Source organism: Anoplopoma fimbria, chromosome 19, assembly GCF_027596085.1.
Source record: "Anoplopoma fimbria isolate UVic2021 breed Golden Eagle Sablefish chromosome 19, Afim_UVic_2022, whole genome shotgun sequence".
Lineage (NCBI taxonomy): Eukaryota > Metazoa > Chordata > Actinopteri > Perciformes > Anoplopomatidae > Anoplopoma > Anoplopoma fimbria.
Window position 1 is genome coordinate 13,403,755 of NC_072467.1, and position 25,220 is coordinate 13,428,974.

General features: G+C 40.5%; 1 protein-coding gene across 1 annotated transcript in view; it reads left to right on the forward strand.

Moving 5' to 3' along the window:
• LOC129108364 (spondin-1-like) overlaps positions 1 to 25,220 on the forward strand; it is a 93,522-nt gene that overhangs the window by 53,908 nt on the left and 14,394 nt on the right. Inside the window, exons 7-9 of the mRNA XM_054620148.1 lie at positions 18,609 to 18,673; positions 20,815 to 21,016; positions 24,526 to 24,666. Coding sequence (XP_054476123.1) covers positions 18,609 to 18,673; positions 20,815 to 21,016; positions 24,526 to 24,666 — 408 coding nt within the window. The remainder of the gene's footprint in view (positions 1 to 18,608; positions 18,674 to 20,814; positions 21,017 to 24,525; positions 24,667 to 25,220) is intronic.

The window sequence follows — 25,220 nt, forward strand, 5'->3', positions numbered from 1 at the left end:
CCCCGGGGTTGTGGACTGAAATTGAAACTTGTGAGTTATCAGTATCCTCTAACTGCTGTATGGAGCTTCCAACAAGACTTTAATGCAGAATCCTTAGACTACCTTGAACAAATATATTTCTTGTTTTGAGAGATTAAAATGTAATCCAATCAGGATTTAACGGCAGGTTGTTGGTATCGGTGGACTAAGTGGGTTTACAACTCAATTACATTCCGGTGTTAGACGGCATGACGACATCCCTCACGGCGCATCTCCTGCCTCTGTCTTTCTTTCATCAGATGTTGAAAGACTTTAACGCTACGCTTTGTAGTGGGGCTCCATTAATGCTTAACGTTCAGACGCATAGAAGATATTTCGGTCTGCCTGTCATTGTTGTATCATCTCCTCTTTTCTGTGGAGTTGACTGCCAGCTCTAAACGGTTCTTTTCTTTCATAATTTTCCCACATTTTAATTCCTTAATGCCTTGCGTGAAACTTCAACTGTCTTTTGAATTGTCTTATACCCAATATTATTAGCCGTTTTTTGAATATATGTGATTCCACTGGTCGTATAAATGGATGTTTTTTTTAAAGGCCGCAATGAAAGTCTGTCTGTGCGGATAATGTGACGGCAGAGCTAAATGGATAAACCAGTGATGAATGAGCGATGAATTAGAATAATAGAATTGTGGTTGTAATAACTCTTGCCCAAGTCGTAAATGTTTAATATGGTATTTCGAAATGCACGGCGCTGACAGAAAGCGTTGTCTAGAATGGATCGTTTTTACTAGGGGCTAAAGATCCTCTGTCAGCAAATCAATGAAGAAGATTGAGGCTGTAGCGAGACAGTCTGTTTGGCTGGCTGACACCGTGGGGGCCTATCTTGTCCTTGGCAATGTCTTACTTGGTTTTATTTTGTTTGGTCATTTTGATTCTCTGTCAGGTGTTTTTTTCTTGAAGGGAAGGACGGTAAGGGGATTTTGTCTAAGCCTGACTGAAAAGGGAAAAGCTAAATAAGAGAGAATAGGCAAACAAAGGTGACTTTTTGAAAAGTTGCAAGTAAAATGATGAAGTGACCACAATCCTGCTTGACAGGAGTGTATACCTAAAGAAGAATGTTCTTGTTATATCCAAAGGACACTGGGCAAACAGTTATTTCAACTGGGGACGGGTGAGGCGTGGGGGAGTTATCATATCCTAGGGCTGCGCGGTAGAATAGTCTTGAAGATTTTAACTGTAATATATTCCACAATAGCAATGAGAAGCTTCCACAAAGCATATTCTGTCGCACCTACCCATGCAAATAACCTGTTTCACTTCAACTTTCAGAAACATTCAGAAAGTCTCAAATAGCTTCACGATTGTATTATTTTACAATCATGCCCATTCAAGTAAGCGTAGGGCTGAACCAGCTTTGCTGTTGGAAGTTTCTGGTGTGCATTCTCAAAAGTAGCATGCAGCAGTGTGTCCTATATGCTTAATTAACCGTCTGGTTTCTTTAGGGTCTGTACCAAGAAAAATGCACTCCAAACTGTTAACCACACCATTTATTTTTGTATTTCAACCCATGTCACTATGTGAATGTAAATGCATGTACATTTTTACTGCTTATGTGATTACCTTAATGAATTGATTTAGATGTGTTATGCAATGTCAACACAATATTGCATTCGGGGAGTAACTAGCCAGCTGTCTGCTAGTCAGCTAGTTAGCTAGTTAGCTTGCTAGTTCCATCATGCGGTAATGCTACACTTGTTGAAGAACATAAGCAAAACAAAGTTGCCAGACATCAATGTGTTGTTAAGTCAAGTTGTTAGATTTTTCTCTGGCTCTCTGTGAACGTTACTACTCCACTGGTCATTTTAGTCGTTGCTGTAAACCCTCACATCAGTGAGCACGTGACAGTTGCAATTGCAACGGTTCACATAAAAATGGCGGCTGCTCTGATGATCTTGATATGTTGATTTGGATGGGAATGTCTGTTCTACTTCTATTCTATTTCTATGATCATGGCTCCTGTGGTAGATGAGTTTCTTCATTCTCCTACTGAACATTATGAAAGCGAGTTTTGAAACAGAGCCAACCAAAAAAGAGTTGGAAGAGTGAACCTTACTCTAGGTCTGACACAGGCACAAGTTTAAGGTTATTACCGACAAAAAAATTCTGACACTTTTTCTCCCTGATGAGCGAGTGACAGACACATACTGAGCGCACCCTGATGCTCCATTGCTTTCCTACTGATTAAGCTCCGGAAGCGTGTTCTGCAGTAAGCTTGGCAGATATGCTAAGACTATGCCGAAATGAAAGCTGCTGTGTAAAAATATCTATGAGCTGGTGCCTGAAGCCTATCGTCAGCGATTTTCTACATTGGAAAAAAAATAATAGTGAAACCTATGTGGAGTTGCTTGTGGAGTTAGCTCACCTGTCACTTTAATCATTTGGGGTTATGCTGCCGGTGTCAATACCTTTGCCAAGCTTTGTAACCTTGTGATTCCAAAACAACTGAGAAATTTCTTGCCTGAATTCGTTGCCTTGCATATTAATTATTACCAAGAACTCATATCATTAAGGTTTGGAAGCAGCAGCGAGAGCTTGGTGGTCCTAAAAGTTAATTTAAGTAGGGATAAGCATTAATATTAAGTAATTAACATAGCATTTCACTTTGCGTTTGTTGGACTTGAATGCAGAGCTGAAACGATTATTTGAGTGATAAATCTAGTCCATCAACCGAAAATCAAGTGGCAGCCAATTTGATAATTGATAAATTATTGAAGTAAAGCAAAAATAGCATCAACATTAACCAATTTGAGGATTTACTTCTTTTCCTTTTCTTATGGGATTGTAAAGTTTTTTATTTTTTTCATAGTTTGAATCGAAGGGCCACTGACCAACCAGTTTTTTGATGACTTGGGAGTGACAAATGTCAAATGTCGTGTTAAAATGGCATATGGTGATATTTTTAAACTTTAAACATTTTAAACAAATGTATACACCCTCAAATGACAACTGGGTTGTCATTTTACTGAAAGGCCTGGAACTGCTTCTAAATGGACCTGGTGGTGAGATTCTTTTATGCGTTTCAGAGGTCTACAACAAGCATTCACGTAGTTTCATTGTGTCCCCTCCTTCTGAAACCATATCTACACCCTACTTGGTTAAGTTATTATCTATAGTCTCCATAGCAAATAATGATCCTATTGGAGGGAGTAAAGAAATTACTTCATACCTTCACTCCCCCTTAGTTAATCCAACAAGTCGCTGCGTTCCCACTGGGAAGACTATTGCATTTCTCCAGCTGCCACTTTCTATGTTTGCATCTGCAGCGCCTGTGTGTGTGTGTGTGTGTGTGTGTGTGTGTGTGTGTGTGTGTGTGTGTGTGTGTGTGTGTGTGTGTGTGTGTGTGTGTGTGTGTGTGTGTGTGTGTGTGTGGGTGGGTGGGTGGGTGGGTGTGTGTGTGTGTGCGTCAGTGCCTCTGTCCTCTCTCTAATTGGGAATTTGTATTCATTAAATGCCCTGGATGAACACTAAGATGCAAGTCAACACCTGTTGTTTGTGTCAGCGTCGGCGGCTCCGTTGGAGGCGGGTCATGATTAACAGCGGCCAGCCGTCCCCACTTCGCTCTCATCAATAATCACAATCACATCATGAATCCCCAATTATCTCCCAAGCTGCTGCCCCCGGGCGAGATCCGAGTCTGTCTTACAGTTTTTCGAAAATAATGAAAAGATTCGTTTTGAAGCTATTACCGCCCTTCCGCCAAAGATTTCCATCCTAATTATTCTTTTTTTTTTTTTTTTTTTCCTCTAGTGTATCTCATTAGAGTGGAGAGGAAAGATTAAGTTTTGATCAAAAAGGGGTGTGCTTGGGCTTCTTGCAGGCACGGAGACGGAGACGGTGAGATCAGTTCCTCCTTGTCGCAGAAATACACAGATGACTGACAGCGAATAGGGGACGCGCGGTAGCTTGTTAGCCTCACATGCCTACTAGGTAACAATATGTCGGGAGCTTGATAATGAGGCCGCTTCTTTCATGTGGACCGAAGCTTTAATCCCCGACACATCACAGCAGCGAGACATATGGTAAACAGTGCATTGTTTGTCACCTACGCACACCTTCTGTCTTCGGTACGTTTCATTCTGATTCTCTACACTTCCCCTCTGAAATTGATCCATCTGCTCCTCTCTTCAGGCGCCATTATTTTCTTTTTCATTCCCTCCTTTTTGCTGTCAGTCCTCCTTCCACTCCTCCCTGGCTCCTTCCCTCCCTTGTTCCCTTTTTCAAATGCCTCCTTGCCAGTGACAGACATGGCAGGCTTATGTATTTTTGGTTGTCTGTCTGTTAACACAATATCTCAGGAACGCCTGGAGGGAATTCCTTCAGATTTGTCACAAACGTCCACCTGGACTCAACAATGAACTGATTAGATTTTAGTGGTCAAAAGTCAATGTGACCTCACATCCCACCCATTCTTGTGAACAGGATAGGAACCAGGATAAAATGAAGTGATGACATTTTGGACAGACATTGATGGCCAACAGTGAGGCGTTTATTCTAGTTTATAACTAACCATGCCAGTTAACTTCAGAGTTAATACAACCTTTTCAACATCCTCATTCCGTCCTTCTTTTGGAGTTAACTGCAAATTAAGAATATCACCCAGATTATCAGCCAATAGAATGGGTGTTATTGGCAGTCAGCTAACATTGTAATGGTTCAGATGGGCATATTTGCCCCTCCCACTTTGTGAAAGTCAAACTTAAAATTGTGAATTCAATCAAAACAATTTAAGGTTCAGGCAACAAAACTACCTGGTTAAGTTTAGGAAAAGATCCTGGTTTGGGTCTGAATGAGTACCACGTAATGTATGGTATATAACCCGTTAACTTTTGGTTTTCATGTTGGACACAAACAGCGGTCTCCTGGGGGAAACTCCATCGAAACTATTGCCACCAACTGTCACACTAAACTTATTTTGTCACTCTTTATACTAAGTCACATGACTTCCTCCTTTGCTTCTGACATGATGACTCTGGCCACTAGAGGTAGGCCATGTGCATAGATGATAACAGCCCTTCTGAACCTACTATTAGGTGCAACAGGACCCTTCTGACCCATATCTATGAGGCTGATAACATCCGGAGAGGATGCCATTTTGAAGTTCTGCACTTTGCTTCAATTGCTGCTGCGTGTTTGGGCTGCTCAACAGAACTTGTCAACATTCCCTTACAGCCTTATTCATTGCCCATACACCGTCACCTACACCTGGTTTCTCTCTTTTTAATGTGTTTACTGCATTCAAGGAGCTTGTGAATTATGTCTAACTCACAAGCAAACAAGACTGAGGGCCAGAATTACTAAGGCTATCCCTTCATCACTTGTTGAGACATTTCAGTCAGGATCAGCCCACTGACATTGCCATCCACAGAGCCACTCCACTAGTGCCGCTAGAAATTATTTAACCACCAATTATCACTGCTGCCAACTCCACACTGTGCTGTAGAAGCCAACAAACAAACGGACCCGGACTTGACATGAGTGGTATTTGCTCGCTTGCTTGCATGCAACGTATTCCGTCTCAGAACACACAAAATTCGGTTTGGTCTACTTCTTTTTCTCCTCTCCCTGCCTCCGTCACACAAACACACATAAACACACATAAGCATTTTGCATAATCTCTCTATGCTGCCCTTTGTCCCCGCTGTCATTTCTTCCTCTCTTCATTCCCTACTTGGATTCCTCTGTTTCGTGTTCTACTTGTCACTCCATTGCTGTTCAACACTCATCAGCCGGATATTGGGTGATAAGGTGTAATCAGACGACTCCCCCACACCACCACCACCACCTCCATTTCAACCTCAGCGCCTGTGTCAGCGCTGACATGTGGGTTGGCATTTACTGCGTGACAGCAGCTTGACACCAGCTCACATCCCTCTTCATTAGGGGAACTGCAGCCAGTTATATTTCTGCGCCAATCAGCCTCGGCGTAATCAGTTGGGTCCAACACACCAATATAGCCCTGTGACGAGTTAATTGCTGTGGGTTCCCGAGGGAGACATGTAGTGGAGGAGGAGCGCAGAACTCAAGTAGAAGCTGGAACTGAAGTTGGACCATTAGTACAGTGTAACCAGTGTGCTTTTGCATTTTCGGTTCCCTCATCTCGGAGTCAATGGTTTTTATGTTTATGGTTTTGTGTTTATTTGTTTTTGGTTAGATGCATGAAATAAGGTTTTTGACACATGCTCAAGAGGTTTTTCTTAGGATATCATAAAATGTAATTTAATTAAATATTATTAAATTCAATTGTATTTAATTTTATAATTTTTATTTCAAAAAATATTTTTATTTATTTTTATATTATTAAATTACTTTTTATTTATTATTTATGATTTTATTGTATTTATGGGGTGCTTTCACTGAAAAAAAATATAATAATCCTCTCAAATTTTTTTATTGCTAAATTCCAATTTTGACCAAATCTGTGAACAAACACCACGAAGGCATCAATATCTTAGCAAAACTTTAACTTAATTTCAGGCTCAAAATATTCCTTCTACATCTGAAAATATGTGAAATGTTTTAGTTGCCCGCAGCAGCATGAAAGGATAATTTTTCAGTGGGTTACATGGTGAAAGCCATTTCGGAATACGACATATTTCCTGTAGCTGCTATGAGCCTTATGAAAGTTTAATGAGCAGGAAAAAACCTGTTAATGCATTCTTTGCTGCAAGACTCCGGAGCTGCTGCTGCACCCTAACATAGAAGAAGCACAAAGAGCAGCAGTGTGTGTGTGAGCGCTTCTTCTCTCTGCGAGGAACTTTTTTTCCCCCAGTGTTCAGTGATCAGTGGTCATAAACGTCATCCGTCTGACAGGTCAAACAGTCCATCCGCCCAAACTCTTACAAATATTTCTGCTACAGTCTCCCTGCCTTCTCTGGCACTTTAAGCGTCCCCTCCAGTCCACCTTTTCCATTTAGCAGTTTCCCTGGGCGGATGTGAAGCCTGCCCTGCCCAGACTTTCTTTTCAGCCAGTCCCGTCCTCCCTCCGTGTTTTTATTTTCTTCCAAGTGGTCATAAACAAAAATCCCTGCGAGCGGTGGCATTATTCCCGCGACAGGGCCGAGGGCATGGAATTCATCACTCACTTTGACTGAGTTACACCTCGCCTCGGCTCAAGGTCAAAGCAATTACTGGACTTTCACTCCTCACTCTGACCTCCCTCTTCTCCCTTATTCTCAGCTCTCCTCTCCACAAAACTCTACTTCTCATTCTCCCCCCTGACCCGGCACAGCCCTTTTCTCTCTGACAACTTCTGCTGCCTTTTGTTTTTTTCTCTGCTGCTCTTTTCTTTTCCCTCTCACTTTGTCACCTCACTCGCCTTTTTGCTTCCTCAATGTTTTGTGGCTGACGCATGTCGTACACATAAATAGTTTATTTTCCTTTTTCTTGAGAGGTTTTTTTTATATATTTTTTGTCTTAAACCGTGCAACATGCCTTAAATTGTAGACAATTTGAAGCTGCTTTAAAGTCATAGCTACAAACTTGTCTGTTGCTTTTTTCCTTATCCAAGACCCAGAGACATTCCACAAAATAGTTTCATAATATCCATGTAATCATGAATGAGGATTTCCTTAAGCAAGGAGGGGAGATGGATTGGTCTAACAAACACGGCCGACCGCAGTTCATTCCCCGCTTTTAACAAATGAATATCACCACAACACTTCCCCAGTTGATTACTTACATTCAGACAATTATTTATTGCAACTGGGGAAGTTTTGTGGTGATATAAATTATTTAAAATGTTACCCTTTCACCATTAGTGTATTCCTTTATTACAATTTGTCTGCAATAAAGTTAAATATGCTGATGAGTCATTATCTTTATAATTTTGTGGTCATTTGCATACATTTCCATAACAGAAATCTGAACATTGGATCAAGCCAGGTTTAGAGTAAAAGGTTTTTGTAGAGGAGATTTTGAATATATCTTTGTATCACTCAACAGTCTAAAAAAATCCATTGAATGATTAATGATATACAAACAAACCCCTCTATGAAAACCTTCAGAATATAGATAGGAATGAGACTATAAAGTTTGGTGTATATAAGTGCTACTAAGGTGGAGATTTCTCTGAGAGTCTCTACTAATTTGGAGAAAACAAAAGACTCATATACATTATACTGTGACATACAAGGGTGTAAACTGTGTGTGTACAGTTCAGTCTGTGATAACAATAGGCATAAATTATACACATATTAGGGATAATCTTCTGAGTGAAGCAAAATTGAGGATACAGTGGAAAGAGGAGAACATGTTGCATTCCTCCTTTAAGAGACATTTTAACATCAAGTCATCAGATCTGTTTCTTCGCTTTGTATTTTTTTCACATAGAGGTTTTCTAAGATAAGCCCGTCTACTACACGGTAACACAAAATGAAACTGCCAGAGGCAATTTCAAAATCATCACCTCAGCTGCCAGAGGCAAAGAAGCAGTTGTCAGTTGAGCACATAATGACCTTTGTGTTCTTCCCAAATTACAGCTGAGGAAAAGCCTGCAGTATCCGTAGCCTACTATAGTAAAAAGGCTAGATTCATATCCTTGAGGAAGAGAGATTACAGGACCTTTCTTTTTCCCCAAACGACTGAATAACGGAGCCAATCATTTAAGGTTCACCTGACCTGAGTGATTGCAAAGGGATGGTGAGAAATCACAGACACCACAGGCTCTGAATTACACAGAGCAGGACAGGGGGGTGGAGGGACAGGGCATGATAGGACAAGAAGCCCCCCCTAAAGGTACCAGACCCTCATTACAGGAGACAAGGCACTAAATTACACGGGTTAACCAAACTATTCACCCCCTACTCTCCTCCTCTCTTCTCTTTTCTCACACCCTCCGGAAGATCTTGATGATAATGATGTTTCAGATTCACATCCTAGCGCCTGGTCCAAAAGCCTTTGAGGTGCCATAAATGAGTGGCTGCAGTCTTTAAAAACATCATCTCCATTTCCAGATCCACTTCAAACGCAAATTCAAAAAGGCTTTCTGCCGAAGCTTTTTTTTCCTATATCAAAAACTTCAGTTTTCAAAGGGATTTCATTGCAGTTGATTTATTTCGATTCTAATGGCAACATTTAATTTCTTATCTCAGCTTGAAAGTAATTTTTTTCTCGTTCTTCTCATCTGTCACAACATGTTTTTTTATTTTTATACACTTTTTCTTTACATTACATTACTGATGAAAATGACTTGTTTGCTCATTCATCGGAGTCATCCATTTTTCCAAACTATCCTGAAGTTAAATGGCTCGGTAAACAGATAGACAAATCCGCGAGTTGTACCAGTAAGAGGTTTATCAGGACTTTAAAAATGGGATGATCTGTTGGTGTGAGGGGTTTCTCACATAAATAAAAATATTCATACATATACAGGCCTGCGCCACAGAGTTCTGGGCCAGATGCATTCCCGGTACAAAAACCTCATAACTCCACCTCACTCTTTGGCCGTTATTAATTGCAGCTGTTTGGTTCTTTGTGACAAACAGGAGAGGGAAGTTTCCCAAGACGGAGAGCAACAGTGATCCATGCCGACTAATGTGACAGTGTTTCCTCAGGTGAATGTGTCACATATTACACCTGACACCGGCGTGATGGATTACCAAGCCCTCAGGTTATAATATCTTGGAGGGTGAACGCATACAGAGATACACGAACACTAACAAAATCATTGTGTCACAGGAACACACAGCAAAATGCACAACAAAAAGGTGCCTATGAAACAGAATGAATGAAGAATGCAGGTGTGTCAACACATGTACAAAACACATACATTGTTTAAAGGCCTGTACATTGATTGAATAAGCTTCTTGTTATGGACAACGGGGTCCTACAAAAACACCTTATCTTTTGCCAAAGTTTACTTACAATAACTTGGTCTTGAGATTTCTGAATTTGGTTTGGTCTTTGCTCAACTCTGGTTTGAAAGAGGCCATGCTTCCTTACACCTGTGAGGACTAAGGAACATTTGAATCAACGTCTCATGACAGTTGTTGGTTTTGATTATGTTGCCATGCCACTGTAGGATTTGGTCAGTCCACCCCCACACAGTCTTGGTGAAGCAGATTAGCTCCATTGCGCACACCAGGCAGTGTCGAGGTGCTGCTCTTGGTAATCATTTCATTTTTCTCAAACAGGAAGGTGTGTTAATGGGTTTAAGGCGGAAATAAATTATTTGTAACATAAATCAACCTTTCACACGCTGAGCACGGTAAGGCCACCGCAAACAGACGTCAACCTCCGGTTCTGAAAAGTGAAGCCAATATGAAAGTTGTATTACACTTGAACTTTCTAATGGTTATCAGGGGGAGCTCTTTTAGTTGCAAAAATAAGTCAGATTGTTTGAAAATCTATGAGAAAATGACTTCTCACTTGATTTATTACCTCAGTAAACATTGTAAACATGAGTTTATGATCTCCCCATCGCTAGTTTGAAGTCTTCTTCAATACAGCATGATATTAATTTAGTAAATGGTCCAATTTAGAATAAAATGAACCATAAAGCAGGGTATGTTTTGCGATTGACTGGTTGCTATCGTGGCGTTTTCCGGTCTGGGAGATGCCTCTGTTTTTGTGTTACCATTTTAACCCTTTCACAATGTTTTCTATCACTTCATGAAAGTTAAATGTAACCTTTTGCTGGGCAAAAAATGTTGTATAGTGTTCAGTCATACCTAGCTCCACCCTCTCCTGTCACGTCTGGTAGCAGAAAACCAAGAAGGCACAGCCCAAAAGAGGAACCAATAGGTAATTTCACGATGACTACGTCAACTTCTTGCATACAGTCTATGGTAGCAGCTTTCCATAGATATTGCATGGCAGCTCGTTGCTGGCTTTACTTTGCTGATGCTCTGGTATGTTTTCAGCATTAGTGTTTGACTGTCAACTGGTGTTTTGGGTCTTTTAACATCAGTCACCCTCAGCTAGGAGACCCAGCCGGGATTGCAACTTGTCCAAGTAGGGCTTATTGTTCATGGGTCCATCCACAGCCATCTTGATGCCTTTTTCCATGGGATCAGTGATGATCCTCAATGACACTCACCTCTGCAGTCCTGTGGTGCCAAGGAGCTTGAATGCTCTGCATAGGGATTAGCTTGCAAAGCCTCTGCAGCCAACCTCAATGGACACATATCGCACATTGCATCCTTGGTCACCAGACCACTTGCCCTGCTGGGTTGGACATCAAGGCCATGCCTGACCTGAACCTGGTCTCGATTTCTTCAATGGCTAGCAACTTGCAACTCTAGGTCAACCCTAAGCTGCCAGACTCGAGCTGTGGCAAGACGTCCACTTGATCTTTGGTGATGATATGGCTTTCCCCCCTTCCTTGACAAGGCCAATTGCTTTTTTTTATTTGGCAATCCCTACATTACATTACAGTCATTTATCCAAAGCGACTTACAATCAGTAGTATATTACACATCATTCACCCATTCACACACTGATGACAGGCTACCATGCAAGGTGCCACCATCAGACTCTAACTAACATTCATGCAACATCCACTCTAACTAACATTCATGCAACATCCAGTCCACACCATCGGTGTGGGGTTAAGTGTCTTGCCCAAGGACACATCGACTGCCGAAGCCGGGTATCGAACCACCGACCCTCTGATTGGAGAACTACCTTGCTCTCCACTACGCCATAGCCTCCCGCAGATTGTATTACAATGCACCCTGCACCTGAGGGATGCCACCAGTAACGTTCTTACCTGATTGGCTTTGGACAACAACTCAACCTATTGTTTCTGCCAGACCTTAGTGGAAATGGTTGGATAAGCTGTGGATGATGTCTTAAACCAGCTGGATTAAGAACTTGATGGAGAGGCTCGGCCTTCCAGAACTTTGACCTTGTGATCTTGCAGTTGATGGCTTGCTCCCATGCGTTCCTCCGCCCATTTTCTCGTTACCCTTGGGATCTCTAAATGCCTCAGCTGCCCTTTTAACCAACACACAGTGCCAAAACCGATGTTCAGCCTAAACAACGGCTTCCTGTGCCCTCCACTTCCTGACCTATGAATAAATATAATATTGTAGAGAAATACAGCACTTAGGTAAACCAAGTTTTTTAGAGGCTTTAATGAGGATTGGGTTCAAAAACATTGTTTGTTGTGTTTGCTGTCGTAGCACATAATCCAAACCCATCAGGGAATTCTTCTTCTTCTTCACAAACACCAGGCCTTTAATTGGCACCATTTAATGAAACACCATATTTTTACACCCTCATATTAAAGCATTTGCCAGTAGTGGCATTGCTGCCATTATTACAATTGGATCGTCAAAGTCTCATAAGAAAATTGTTCTGATGTGGGTTGCATTGCTGAATTGTTTTCAACACTGGAGATCTAAGCGTGGGTTTATTGCGGCTTTTAAAAATGCTGTCACAAATTGCTGGAATATGAGCTATCATAGGTTACAGAACATTGAGACAGGAAGGAAAACACTCATATCTCCAGGAGGCAAAGTGAAGAGTTATCAAGTTAATACTCAAATTAGAAACATTTCAAACGGCAAGCTTTTCACTGGCGGGGTTAATCAGATGCCCTAAAAAAATCACATTAAATGTTCCATCATTAAATATTGAATCATGATTTGCGACTTGTGAGCCTTCAGGGGAAAGAAAATATGGGCTCTGTTTATTTCAAATCTATTGTGTCGCTATAGGGAGAACTCAGGTTGTTATTTTGTGTCGTACAATTACAGCTGCTAGCTTGAGGGACGAGTAAATGACAATGTAATTGGACAGATGATACGGCATGGCTCTTGGCTTCATATCCATGTCACAGGTGGTTGATAAATAACCTGCTGAGCTGAAATTGTTGCGTGTGTGTCGTGAAATTACATTTGACAAATGATCGAAGACATCTCGCTAGACGAGCGTAATAACAGGTTATTTCCACAAGGACAGGTTGTTTCATCATGTAGTCACCTTTAGATAAAGCCATATGTGTGTTCTCAGTGTGTCATGAAGTGGGAACTAACATGAGTGCATAGATATGTTTGTGTGTGTGTGTTACCGGTCTAAGCTGTGAATTTTATCCGACTGAGTTACAACATAGTGGCCCAGTCATCCATCTGCCCGCAGCCTCAATGCAATTGTAATTGCATTAGTGCAGTGTTGATTTTTTTATTAGACACCTTTTCCCTTAGTCCCAAGGCTCATTTTCCTTTATTAAGCCGACTCTGGAAGGACAATACAGAGTCCCACGCTGCAGCGCGTAGACTCCCTCCAGGCAAAACTTCTTTCCAACATGAGCGATTGATAAGTGGGCAGAAGTGAGATGACTGAGGGGATTTGGGAAAGAATAGTCTCTGTTTTATGCCTCTGTCCTGTCCACACAAGTATGTGTCTATCCAGCTGTCAAGAAAAAATGTACTCCGAAGTCTGGAAATATGACACAAAAAGCAACATGATGGAATGCTTCCATTGTGCAAATAAATGTGTTTGTTTTTCTGTGTGGTAAGCAAGCGTTGTGAAAATCCATGCCTCAATCCGAAGATAAAAATAAATACATCATGGCTAAAAAGCCAGTGCTGGTTTGCTTAAACATGAACGCAACAGCATGAAAGTTTATTTTCCTCCTTAGAAATAGTCATTTGAAACTGCTAAAACCCTTTGATAATAAAATGTTTTAAATGATTACGTGTAATGAAAGGGTTTGATCGCAGTTCAGAGAACTATCAGCTAGTTTCATCTAGTTTCTGCTCAATGTCTTGGATTTATGGCCTGCAACTTCACTCTTTTGGTTGACTCTCACGGCTCTCATATCGTCGTTTTTTGCCGCAACAGGCTTCTGTTTTCAGCTTAACAGTTCTATAAACCGAATATACGCTTACTGATCAGCAGCAAACAGCCAGCAACAACTATCCTGTGACCATCGTGGAGCGTTGAGCAACTAAAGAACCAGATATTGACCAAAACAAGGACGGTTTGTCAGAATATCTATCTAATTCAAATCACTGCTTATCTCATAATTGGCAGATGAATAAATTGTAAAATGCTTTTTTTCCGGAATAATAATAAAAGTATTTTAGCAACTTCTTCATTTTTCCATTTAGCTTTTAATTAGACAAATTATTATTTACCAAAACATGGATTATAACCCAGGTGCTGCTTCGGTTTGTTTTCATCTCTGATTTATAGTTTCCAATCATACCTGTCTTTTCATTTTCACCACTTCCCTCTCTTACACGGACAGCCATGAGTCACAGTGCTCTCTAACTCAGGAAATCACATCAGCACCGTGTATCTGAGTGTTGGCCAGCAGTGTCACTTACTAATATGTGTAACTTCCTTTGTAAGACTAGCCCTTGGCTGCAGCTCTCTCCCCATCATTTTCTCGACTGTCACGCCCGCGGCTTTAGTGTCTGACAGAACAGGAAGCACCGCAGATCTCTGACAGAGAGTCACACACTTAAGAGAGAGACTCCCCTCGCTGTAGCCTAGTCACTGTAACAGGAACTCAAAACACATTCAGTGGTAGATAAATATGCATGTGTGTGGATCGCTGCTGACTTGTAACGTATTTAAGTATCCAATTTATTGCTATCTATTGGGTAGAATTAGTACCGGGGTTACAACTAGTGACTACGGTAATTATCAGTTAATATATAGATTAATTTAGCCATGCTAGCGGTGGGATTCAGTCAGTATGTGGGTCAGTTACTTTGGTCCAGACTGAAATATCTCAACTTTTGGATGGATTGATATGACATTTTTCAAACAAAGGAACCCTACTGACTTTGGGGATCCTCTCTATTGCCACCATGAGGTTGACATTTGTGTTTTTGAGTTGAAGGTGTGGGCAACTATCGGAAGGATTGCGATGAAATTCGTTGCACACATAGATGTCCCATTCAGTTGATCCCTTGACTTTTTAAGTAGCACCATCATTGGGTCAAAACGCTTGAAATCAAAACTAATAAAGTACCCATGAGTCATAGCTGTGTTTCGTGTTTAGAGCCAATAACCAGACGTCAGCATGTTAAAATGCTAAACTTAGGTGGTGAGCATGGTTATCATTATACCTGCTAAACATCAGCACCTCATCGTCATTGTTAGCATTCTGACGTTAGCATATAGCTCATCTGTTCATAGGTAATTACATGCCATCCCCTGGAACACCTTGAGCAAATTTCTTCAAAAATTTGGTACAAGCCTCCGTTTGAACTCCTAAAATATAATATAGTGGTCAAAGGTCAATGTGACCTCATAAAACGCTTTTTTTTGCCATAACTCAAGGTTTAATATGCTGATAATGACGATTTCACACAATGGTCTAATTAAAGTCAAAATGAGGAAGTGATGACATATTGGACAGACTGAAAAGATTGATTAAAAGCACATGAGTTGTTTTCCAATTTAAATGAACAGTATTATTATTGGGTTGGTTACTAAAATTGGCTATATATCATGATTCATTGGACAAAACAACAAAACAATTCAAAATGTAATATCAGACATTTAGCGCCCCTATGAAGTCAGAATAGAAGGATCCTTTTTTTCATAACCACAATTTTCCATCATTGCGACTATTGGACTGTGAGTTTGCCAGTTGAATCAGGCTCCTTACATCAAATCATCAACTATTCGAGGTCACCCTTACGTTTTTGTTGCTTTGGTTTGCATTTCTCCTATTTCTCCTTTTTTTTCCTGTTTTTTTCTTTTGTAGCATAAAGGAAGTTTAACTGCATTTCAATGTGCAACCTGCAAGTTGTAGAATGACAATACATGAACCTTGATCCTTGGAAGGGACGGATGGAGAGAAGTTTGAAACAAAAAAGGGTAGGGAGTATAGGAAGTGTTATCATGCTAGGGAGTATGTGAATGAATGTGAATTTATTTTTACTGGATTAGTGTCCCTGTGTGTCGGGTTCTGACCCCCTGATCTTCTCCTCTGCTCCTCTTTAAACCTCTGTCTTTTATCAGACTTTCATTTCCTCCTTTAAGTGCATTGCTGCTGTTTCCTCCCTCTTTCCCTCTCAGCATTGTCTCCCTTGTTCCTGTCCCAATCCACATCGATCCCACTCTCATGCTCTCCTACTCTGTCTTCATTTTAACTTATTGCTGTCCTCCTCATCCTACTCTCGTCTTCTCTTGCTATCCTCATACCCTTCAGCTGTATCACTTTCCTTGTCCCACCCTCTTCTCCTCCTTGCGTCACTTTGTATACTCACACATGTCGTTCCTTTTCTTCTTCTCCTCCGCAATTATATCCTCCTCTTTTCTTTCCTTATCTAACTCTGCCTCCCCCTCCTCCTGTTACACTCTTTCTCCTCTCCTTGAATGTGCTTTTAAACATGGGTAAATCACAGTCATTTTGTGCCATTGCGATGATTACCACAAACAAAGAAGACCATTACGAGAAGATTTGCATCTCCTGCCGGCCTCCATGAAGCATTTTGTATTACGTGATGCCGGCTGAGGGCAGCCATAAAAAGATGTGTAGGACCGTTTCATAGGAATAGGATGCTTAGCTTGTAGCCTAAATTGAACCAGTGCGTGGAGAGTTTTCTGGTAATGGCAGAGGATGGATGGAATGACAATTTCCTTCAACATGTTTATCTAGAAAGTGAGAAACGTGTAATCATTTGTTTCCTTGCAGTTCAGCTACCAAGGTTGGAAAAACATGACGTGTAGTTATTCAAATGACCACTTGAGGCGTGCTCAAAGAGCAAAGTAATCCCCATAGACCTTGTGGTTTAAATGCCCAATTTAACAGCAGAAATAAACATGTTAACAGCCTGGTTGACAGGATGCAACTTATGGGTCTAAAAAGTGAACTGTAATGTCTTTAACTTGCATTCATCTAATGGGCAACAGGGGGTGACTCCTCTGGTTGCAAAAAGAAGTCAGATTGTATAGAAATTTATGAGAAAATTACCCTACTTCTCACTTGATTTATTCCCTCAGTAAACATTGTAAACATGAGTTTATGGTCTCAATCTCTAGTTTCAAGTCTTCTTCAATACAGCGTGATGTTCATTTTGTAAATGATGGTCCATTTAGAGACAAATAGACCATAAAGGAGAGTATGCTTGGTAATTGTAAGACCTTGGTTGCCTGATAAATGTCTTATTTATTGTTCGGTTGTACTTAGCTCCACCCTCTCATGTGTATTCTGTTTACAAAAAAAAGATGGCGAAAGCCAAAATGGAAATACATATTTAGCTCAATGCTGGCGACATTTTCAAATCTTAAAATTGTTCTCAAGACATAGCTAGCTTAATGTCCACATTCATGGCTTGCATCATTTCTTGTCAAGTGTGGGATTGGGACAAAGCTCTTCCCAAACTACTTGTACTGGTTTCACTGGCTTTATGGTGTCAATAAGCTGATGGATAAAAAAAAAAAAACATGTCTTGCTTAAAATCAAACCAAGAAGTGTATGCTTGCACTCCAGCATGCAATCTAAATTAATTTCCACTGTTTATGTGTGGCCATGTTCACTTTACATCACATCATGACCTGAAGATTGAGAAAATAACCTCTGACCAAAAACTCCAACTTAAAGGTCCATTCCTCTCCACCCTTCCTGTCTGGATTTTCACCCTTTGCTTCATTGGTCTTTCTTGACTCCAAGCGAGCTTATGTGTTTCTAACTCTCTGGCTGTCTATAGTCACACACACACACACACACACACACACACACACACACACACACACCTGTCTATGTGTGTCCATCGACGTGTGTGCGTGTGTTTTATGTGTTTGTGAGAAGACGGAGTGAGTTCTGAGGCCAGTGAGGCCTGGGAGCCCCGGGCTGTTACAAAAATGAAGGATGGGCACTGACTTGTAAACACACACACACACACACACACACACACACACACACACACACACACACACACACACACACACACACACACACACACACACACACACACACACACACACACACACACACACACACACACACACACTCATGCACACTTGTTTTCTGCACACTGCCCTGGGGAAAAGGGGAGGCTTTCAAATTGACTGTGGAACCTTCAGTCAACCGCAAAAAAAAGGCTCTTTTTTTCCCCCTCATATCCCAACCTGAAGCTGTTGTGTGTGTTTGTCGAGACAGAAAGATGGAGAAGTGGAAGGAAGACAATAAAGGCTTTTATTAAACCAGAAAGGGCACATACAGACTTTTCCGATTCCGCTCTAATCAACTGCAGCGGCACACTAAATCCATCATTTGTCTAGCTGCTTTCAGCTGAATAATTAGGCCGCGTCCCATGCATTATGATAGATAATGTGTTGTTCGGTCCATAAAGTGGCCGTAATGCTACGGAGAGACGATGGAGCGCGTTGGGAGTGCGGCTCCCCGCTAGAATAACACTACATCACATAGCCATTTTGTCCCGATGAGAGACCGATAAGAGGCTCTTAGGCATCACAACAGTGGAACACACTCTGCTGTCCTTGGATGAGAGTACTCACCCTCAGTCATGTCAAACTGTCAATTTTGGCCTTTTCTCTGTCAATGTCTCTTTTTTTTTATACTCCTTGCTTTATAGTCATCCATTTAGTGACAAATTGCCTCATGTATCCCTCTCTCTGTCTCTGTCTCTTTCTCTTCACAGGGAGATGAAGTGCTTACTGTCATTAAGACTAAGGCTCAGTGGCCGGCATGGCAGCCGCTCAACCTGTAAGTATCACTCAATGTCAGTTTCACTGAATGGGAGAGGCACTTCTGTGAGGGTAGGAAACTCAAATAATGAAAGATTAACAGTAAATCAACCGTAAACAGAAATTAACATCCATTTTTGGGGCTAAGAATGCATCACTATATATCCCCGGTGCCGTTTTCTGCTTGTGTAATCATTTGGTCAGTATTATAAGTTTGATTAACTTTTGGGCAGTGTTTTTGAGTCAAACTGAAGTGTCAGTCCTTTAAATTGATTGATGGGATGTTTGTGTGGATAGACACTAAAAAAATATTTTGTATTGTTGTATATGCAATATGTAGGGCTGCCAATGTGTTCAAGTGTATGATGATTAATTAATGGAATTAATTGCATTTAATTACACATATACACAATAATTGTCGTATCCTCGTATGATATCTTACGATAAGTTACTTGTTTTTTGTGTATATTTTTCCCACAAAAGCTATCAATATGTGTCAATTTCAGCTCTTTACATGCATACAATCTTTTCAAAATAAACTTCCATCTTCACAAAACGAAACTAAGTTAGTTTAAGGTAACAAAACTACTTAGGTCTGGGAAAAGATAGTGAAATATTTAGTTAGGTTTAGACAATAAAACTACTTAGTTAGATTTAAGAATAGATTGTGAAATACTTCGTTAGGTTATTGGAGAAAAAACTACTTAGTTAGATTTAAGAAAAAACAGTGAAATACTAAGCTAGGTTTTGGCACAAATGCTTATTAGCTGAATAAGTAATTCACAGTTCAACAATATTTCAGAGTTTACAGTGTTTTTTATGTTTATGTCGCTTTTACAAATAAATTGATACACGGGATGTTATCTATTCCCTCTTTGCAACTATCTTGTTAAATGTTTTTTTCCTTTTTTTTATCCTGTACTGTTTTTATATATATTCATTTTTATTTGAATAGGTAGATACTCTGAAGGTAATGAGTATTTATATAAGAACTTATGTAAAAATGACAATCTTTTATTGTTACTTGTCAAGTATAAGAGAGTCAAATTATCTATTGTTAAATTGTCTTGGCTCTTCCACATTTCAACATAGTAGCAATAAAGTGTATATAACACTGTTATTTAAATTATGTGTATATAGTGTGCAAATACTTGTGTGAGACTGATGAAAACAGCTGCCTAGCATCTTATTTGCCCTGAGGCTGTGGTACTGCCTGCCAGACAGCAGCAGCCGAAACAGTCCATGTTCGGGGTGAATGGGGTCTCTGATAATCCCGCGGGCTTTACTGTCACAGCAATCGTCGTAAATGTCCTGGATGGCGGGAAGCTCCCACCCACTGATCATGATTTTGAACAATGAATAATAATTCTTAATTGTTTCATGATTTCTTCCTTTTATGCAGCTCTTTAAAAGCCAGGCTGTAAAGTCACACAGTCTGGCATCCTGTGCACTCTTTGGAACTAGCTCAAGAGCAATTAGAAACCTATCACAATTCTAGCCCTCAGCACTGCATGAGCACAAAACACACACACACACACACACGCACTAATGTACCATATCTTTCACCAAACATCTGTTTAATTACCCCTCCTAGCGTTGTCTGTCATTTGCGATACATTGTGCTGCTATTATTTTTACTAATGAGAACCTTAGTGCACATGCACGCACACACACACGTACACACATGCACGCGTCCACACACTCACTGTGAGCATGAAATATGAGCTAATTTTGTTCAATTTTGCATGCAAAGTTGTCAAGTTATCAGAAATAGTTGTTTTGCACTTATGCTTTGGTTAAGACGTGATAATTAAGATACCAAGGACTGTTTTTCAGACAGAATCTACAAATTACCCTATCATTATCATTTTGAAGGTTTTTATTATTTTCAGTCCATTTTAGACATTCAGAGAGAAAATTTCATTATGAGCTATTTTCTGCCACAATTGGATATTTCGGAGGTTCAATTATCCAGCGATTAGCGGAGGGTGACTCGGGTCAGAGGTCTTGACATCAGAGCCATTTACAGAGTATTTAGATAAAAGTTGCTTACTAAGAGCTGTCTCATTATAATATTTAAAATGGAATTTAATTATCTGGATATAACCTTTTAGTTTATATTTTGTTTTTTTACTTTTCTTTACCCACCCCTGTCACCAGGCGAGCAGCTCCATCAGCTGAGTTTTCTGTGGACCGGACCCGTCACCTGATGTCCTTTCTCACCATGCTGGGCCCTAGCCCAGACTGGAATGTGGGGCTGTCAGGAGAGGACCTCTGTACCAAGGACTGTGGCTGGGTCCAGAGGCTAGAGACAGACCTCATCCCCTGGGATGCAGGCACAGACAATGGGGTCACGTATGAGGTAATCTATCCTAATGTCACTGGTTAGTTCAAATGTATGCTGGCATGGTAGAAGCATAAGAGTTATAACATCCAATAGATGTTTGCAGTTGTGTTACAACCATAGACTTTGTATAAGGAGTTGACGTAGTCGTAGTGACATCACCCATTGGTTTGTTGACTGCTTTTTTGAAGCCACGAGTTGGGTATTTTGTCCATTGCCATTTCGGATTTTGCGCATCGCCATCTTGTTTTTTTGCAGGGTTTTTTTGTGAACGGAATACCCATATTTGGACTGAGGAGTTTGGAGAAGCCGTTAACGACTTTGGTAGCAAACTGTCAAGGTAGCTTCGCCCTAAAGCATAACCTGCTCTATGGTCCATTTTACTCTAAATATCTATTTACCAAATGAACATCATGCTGTATTGAAGAAGACTGGAAACTAGAGATTGAGACCATAAACTCATGTTTACAATGTGTACTGAGGTAATAAATCACCTGATAAGTAGTGTCATTTTCTCATAGACTTCTATACCATCCAACCTTTTTATTTTGGAGTCAGAGGAGTCGCCTGCTGATGGCCATTAGAAAGAATACAGGTTTAAGGCTTTCACTGCATTGTCTTCACATTTCAGAACCAGAGGTTGCCAGCTGGCAATGAAACATTGTTACCTACATTTCAAAAACAAACAGCTTCTTCTTCTTTTTACGCACCAGCCGTAGCCGGACTAATTCTGTTTTCGGTTGTCTCAAGGTCCGCGGCAGCTTAATTAAATCCCGGTGCTGTTGATGAGTGTGTCTGTGTAACATAGAGAGACAAAGTCCCTCCTATTCAGGAACAGCTCTTATTTTGGAAAAAATATGTATGGTAGTTAACGTCCAAGTATGTGTATTTGTTGTGATCATAGGGCAATAATTAAGGTGACAACTGAACATATTAAAAATTGAACATATTCAAACAGCAGTATTTCTTCCCCATCTAGATTGAGGTAAATGGCCGATTTGTGAGCTTTGTAATTAATCTAAATGTTGAAATTAATTTCAAAATGTGTGGCAGGTATTCACTTGCCTCCAAGTCAGAGCCATCAAATAATCACAAAATGCAGCTTAACAAGCATAAATGAGCAATCTTTATTAACATGAATAGATATGACACAATTGATAAAAAATGGTTGAGGATAGACTACAACGGGAACCTCCACTACCTGTTGAGGCTCCCCAAAGGCTTCTACTATTATCCACCACAAACATTTGAACACATGACTAGACTTCTAGCTCAAGGCACACCACTGAACACGGCACACTATTACCCTTTACTGGAGGTGGATAATCTTGAGATGCGTCCAACCCCCTCGGGAAACGGCTTTGCTGGATGTCGTTGACGGAACCAGGCTGGCATCAGCGTTGCTTTTTTGGTGGCAAAGACGAGGAGCGATTGGTGGCCACAGCACAGCAACTCTACAGCCCGACTCCTGAATATATACAGGAGCTGTCTGACCTCCCCTTCTTACTCTGGAACAGTTAGCCCCAAGCTCTTTCTGTCTTCGTCGCAAAAAGCCCTTAACGGCAACAAACAACGGCCTCCCGTGGAAGGCTGAACCTCCGTGAACTGTTGCGCCAACTACGACTCACACCGAAAAACTGTAATTTGTCTCTGAGACCCATAGTCCTTCCTACTTGCAATCAGGCACACATCTTGACATCTTGCCAGTTCAGTCAGTATATAAAATGTTGAGTATAAGTAAAAGTATGTGACTCTGCACTGCTGAAACATTGTATTTATTTTCGTGGTCCTGGAAGGTCTTTTAAACTGTAGTTTCCAAGCAGATGTTGCTCATTACTCTGGAAAGTGTTCCCCTGAAAACACTCTGTGTAGGTTAATAACAATGCATGCATCCCACTGTACAAGCAGACATTGAATGACTGCCACCTACAGGCAGAGTCATTCAAGTACACGTCTTCTTGTTCAATTTTGCACAAAGCAAAGACTTGAAAGTTTCTTTCTGCCTGCAGATATAACATTTATGGTGTGCAAAATGTCTCCCACGTGATGTGATGGATGTCTTCTGTTTGGTTGCATGGCCACACAAGATCTTTTAACCAAAAAGTCAGAGAAGATACTTTTAGTGAACTTGTAACTACAAAGGGAATCATGCATGTCGCCGTTAAAGCGCTACAGATGAGAATGTAACTTCATTACTCCTCTCGTACTTCACTCGTGGATGTCTTTCCTTTTGTCTTATTCAGTTCTCCTGCATATGTTAAGTTGGTTTGAAACTTGAAACAACTCTGAATAAACCTGTAAGAACAAAGAGAATGATTCATGTTAAGGATAAGAAAAGAAATAAGGCCCCGGACCAGATGGCTTATGGGAAAAGCGCCGGCTGCAGGTGACTCTTCAGGGCCCCTGACACCTACCTACCTCATCCTTTTTGGACTTACTGGGGTATAAAATCAATGAAGACATTATAGTGTCATTACTTTTTATTAATTATTGTTTGCATGCATAAATTACATCCGCTCCACTGTTCCTCCCCCTCAAGAGAAATCATGTTGTTCTCCTTCTAAAAGCCTATTTCACAGACACGCACACACTGTACGCTGCTATTGAATTAGTATTCTTGTCCCACAAATAATTCCCAGGTCCTAAATTTTGGCTGTTTAACTTTGATTACTCTTACCATTGCTCAGTGGAAGACTCAGATTGCCCCGCTCGGGCGTATTTCATACTCAGTATACGGTACAGGAGCAGATGTTTTCCTCTAGGACACCAACCATTCCAACACACACTTTGCACAATGCTAATTTGGGAGGATGGGAATATTCTCACTTCAAATTATTGTCATCTTCATTGGTAGCATCTTATAATGTGTGCTTGTTTTCCAGTGGGGATGACATATTTTATTTATAAGATACTTAAAGCTGCATTAATCGATTGCTTTTTATGGCCACCTGGGGGCAACGCAACCAGCTGTGAACACAGCTTTGACATATTATCACTTTACAGCTTAAAGCCATTATAACGACTGTTAGAAACAGCGTTTTTACATATCAAGCTGTCTTGGAGCAACATTAGCAATCATTTTTTGTGTCAACTTGACAAATATAAGTCCAATATTCCCTCAAATTGATTTTTAGCTTTGTTTCGGTCTCCAGTGGGAAATATCTCTCTCTCAGTTTAATGCTCCTCTTACTTTTTCTGTCTGTTGTGGAATTAAGTCAGTTTGTAGAGCTTCTTTGCCAAAAACAGCCACTCATAGTAGCTGTAAAACAGTGATGATGATGGCCAGTAAGAATAAACCAAGACTGTGAAGTTGCAGACCGCAAAACCAAAACAATGAGCTGAAAGGTGCTAAAAGGGGAGTCTGGAGATGATTGTTTGTGGGTTTGTCTCTGCAAGCAAAACCTTTCACATGACACAAATGTAATTGATCCATTGTTAATATTAAACATACTTAATATAGCTCCATTAACCTTTTGAATCTTTTACTCTTTTGCTCACTTTAACCTCTTATTTCGGCTTTATTTCAGTCGCCGAACAAGCCCACCATTCCTCAAGAGAAGATCCGACCCTTGACCAGTTTGGACCACCCCCAGAGCCCGTTCTACGACACCGAGGGAGGGGCAATTACCCCTGTAGCCAAGTTGGTGGTGGAGCGCATCGCTAGAAAGGTACAATGTCATATTTAAAAGTGGGTTTGCACATATACAGAATGTTTCTTGAAAACAAAATACCAGCGTCAGCGTTTTACAAAACTTTTAATCATCTAGAACCATGTTGCCAAATCCACAGTTAATCATCACCTTAATAACCTACACAAGTGACTTTATCCTTTTTGTATGAGTCTTCAACTGTCATGGAATATCCACTTGTTGTATGTGGGAGAAATATTTGATAATGAAAAGAAGTAAAGCTCCAACACTATAATATCTTCCTAAAATGACCAACACAATTTAAAAAAAATAATTTATAAGCGCTTTTCTATACAAAAAATAATAATTAATTATGATTAAAACTGATTTATTGACGTACAATTCAATTCAATTCAGTTTATTTTGTATAGCCCAGAATCACAAATTACAAATTTGCCTCAGAGGGCTTTACAATCTGTACACATGCAACATCCTCTGTCCCGGAACCCTCACATCGGCACAGGAAAAACTCCCCTAAAAAAAACCTTTAACAGGGAGAAAAAAGGAAGAAACCTATGGGAGAGCAACAGAGG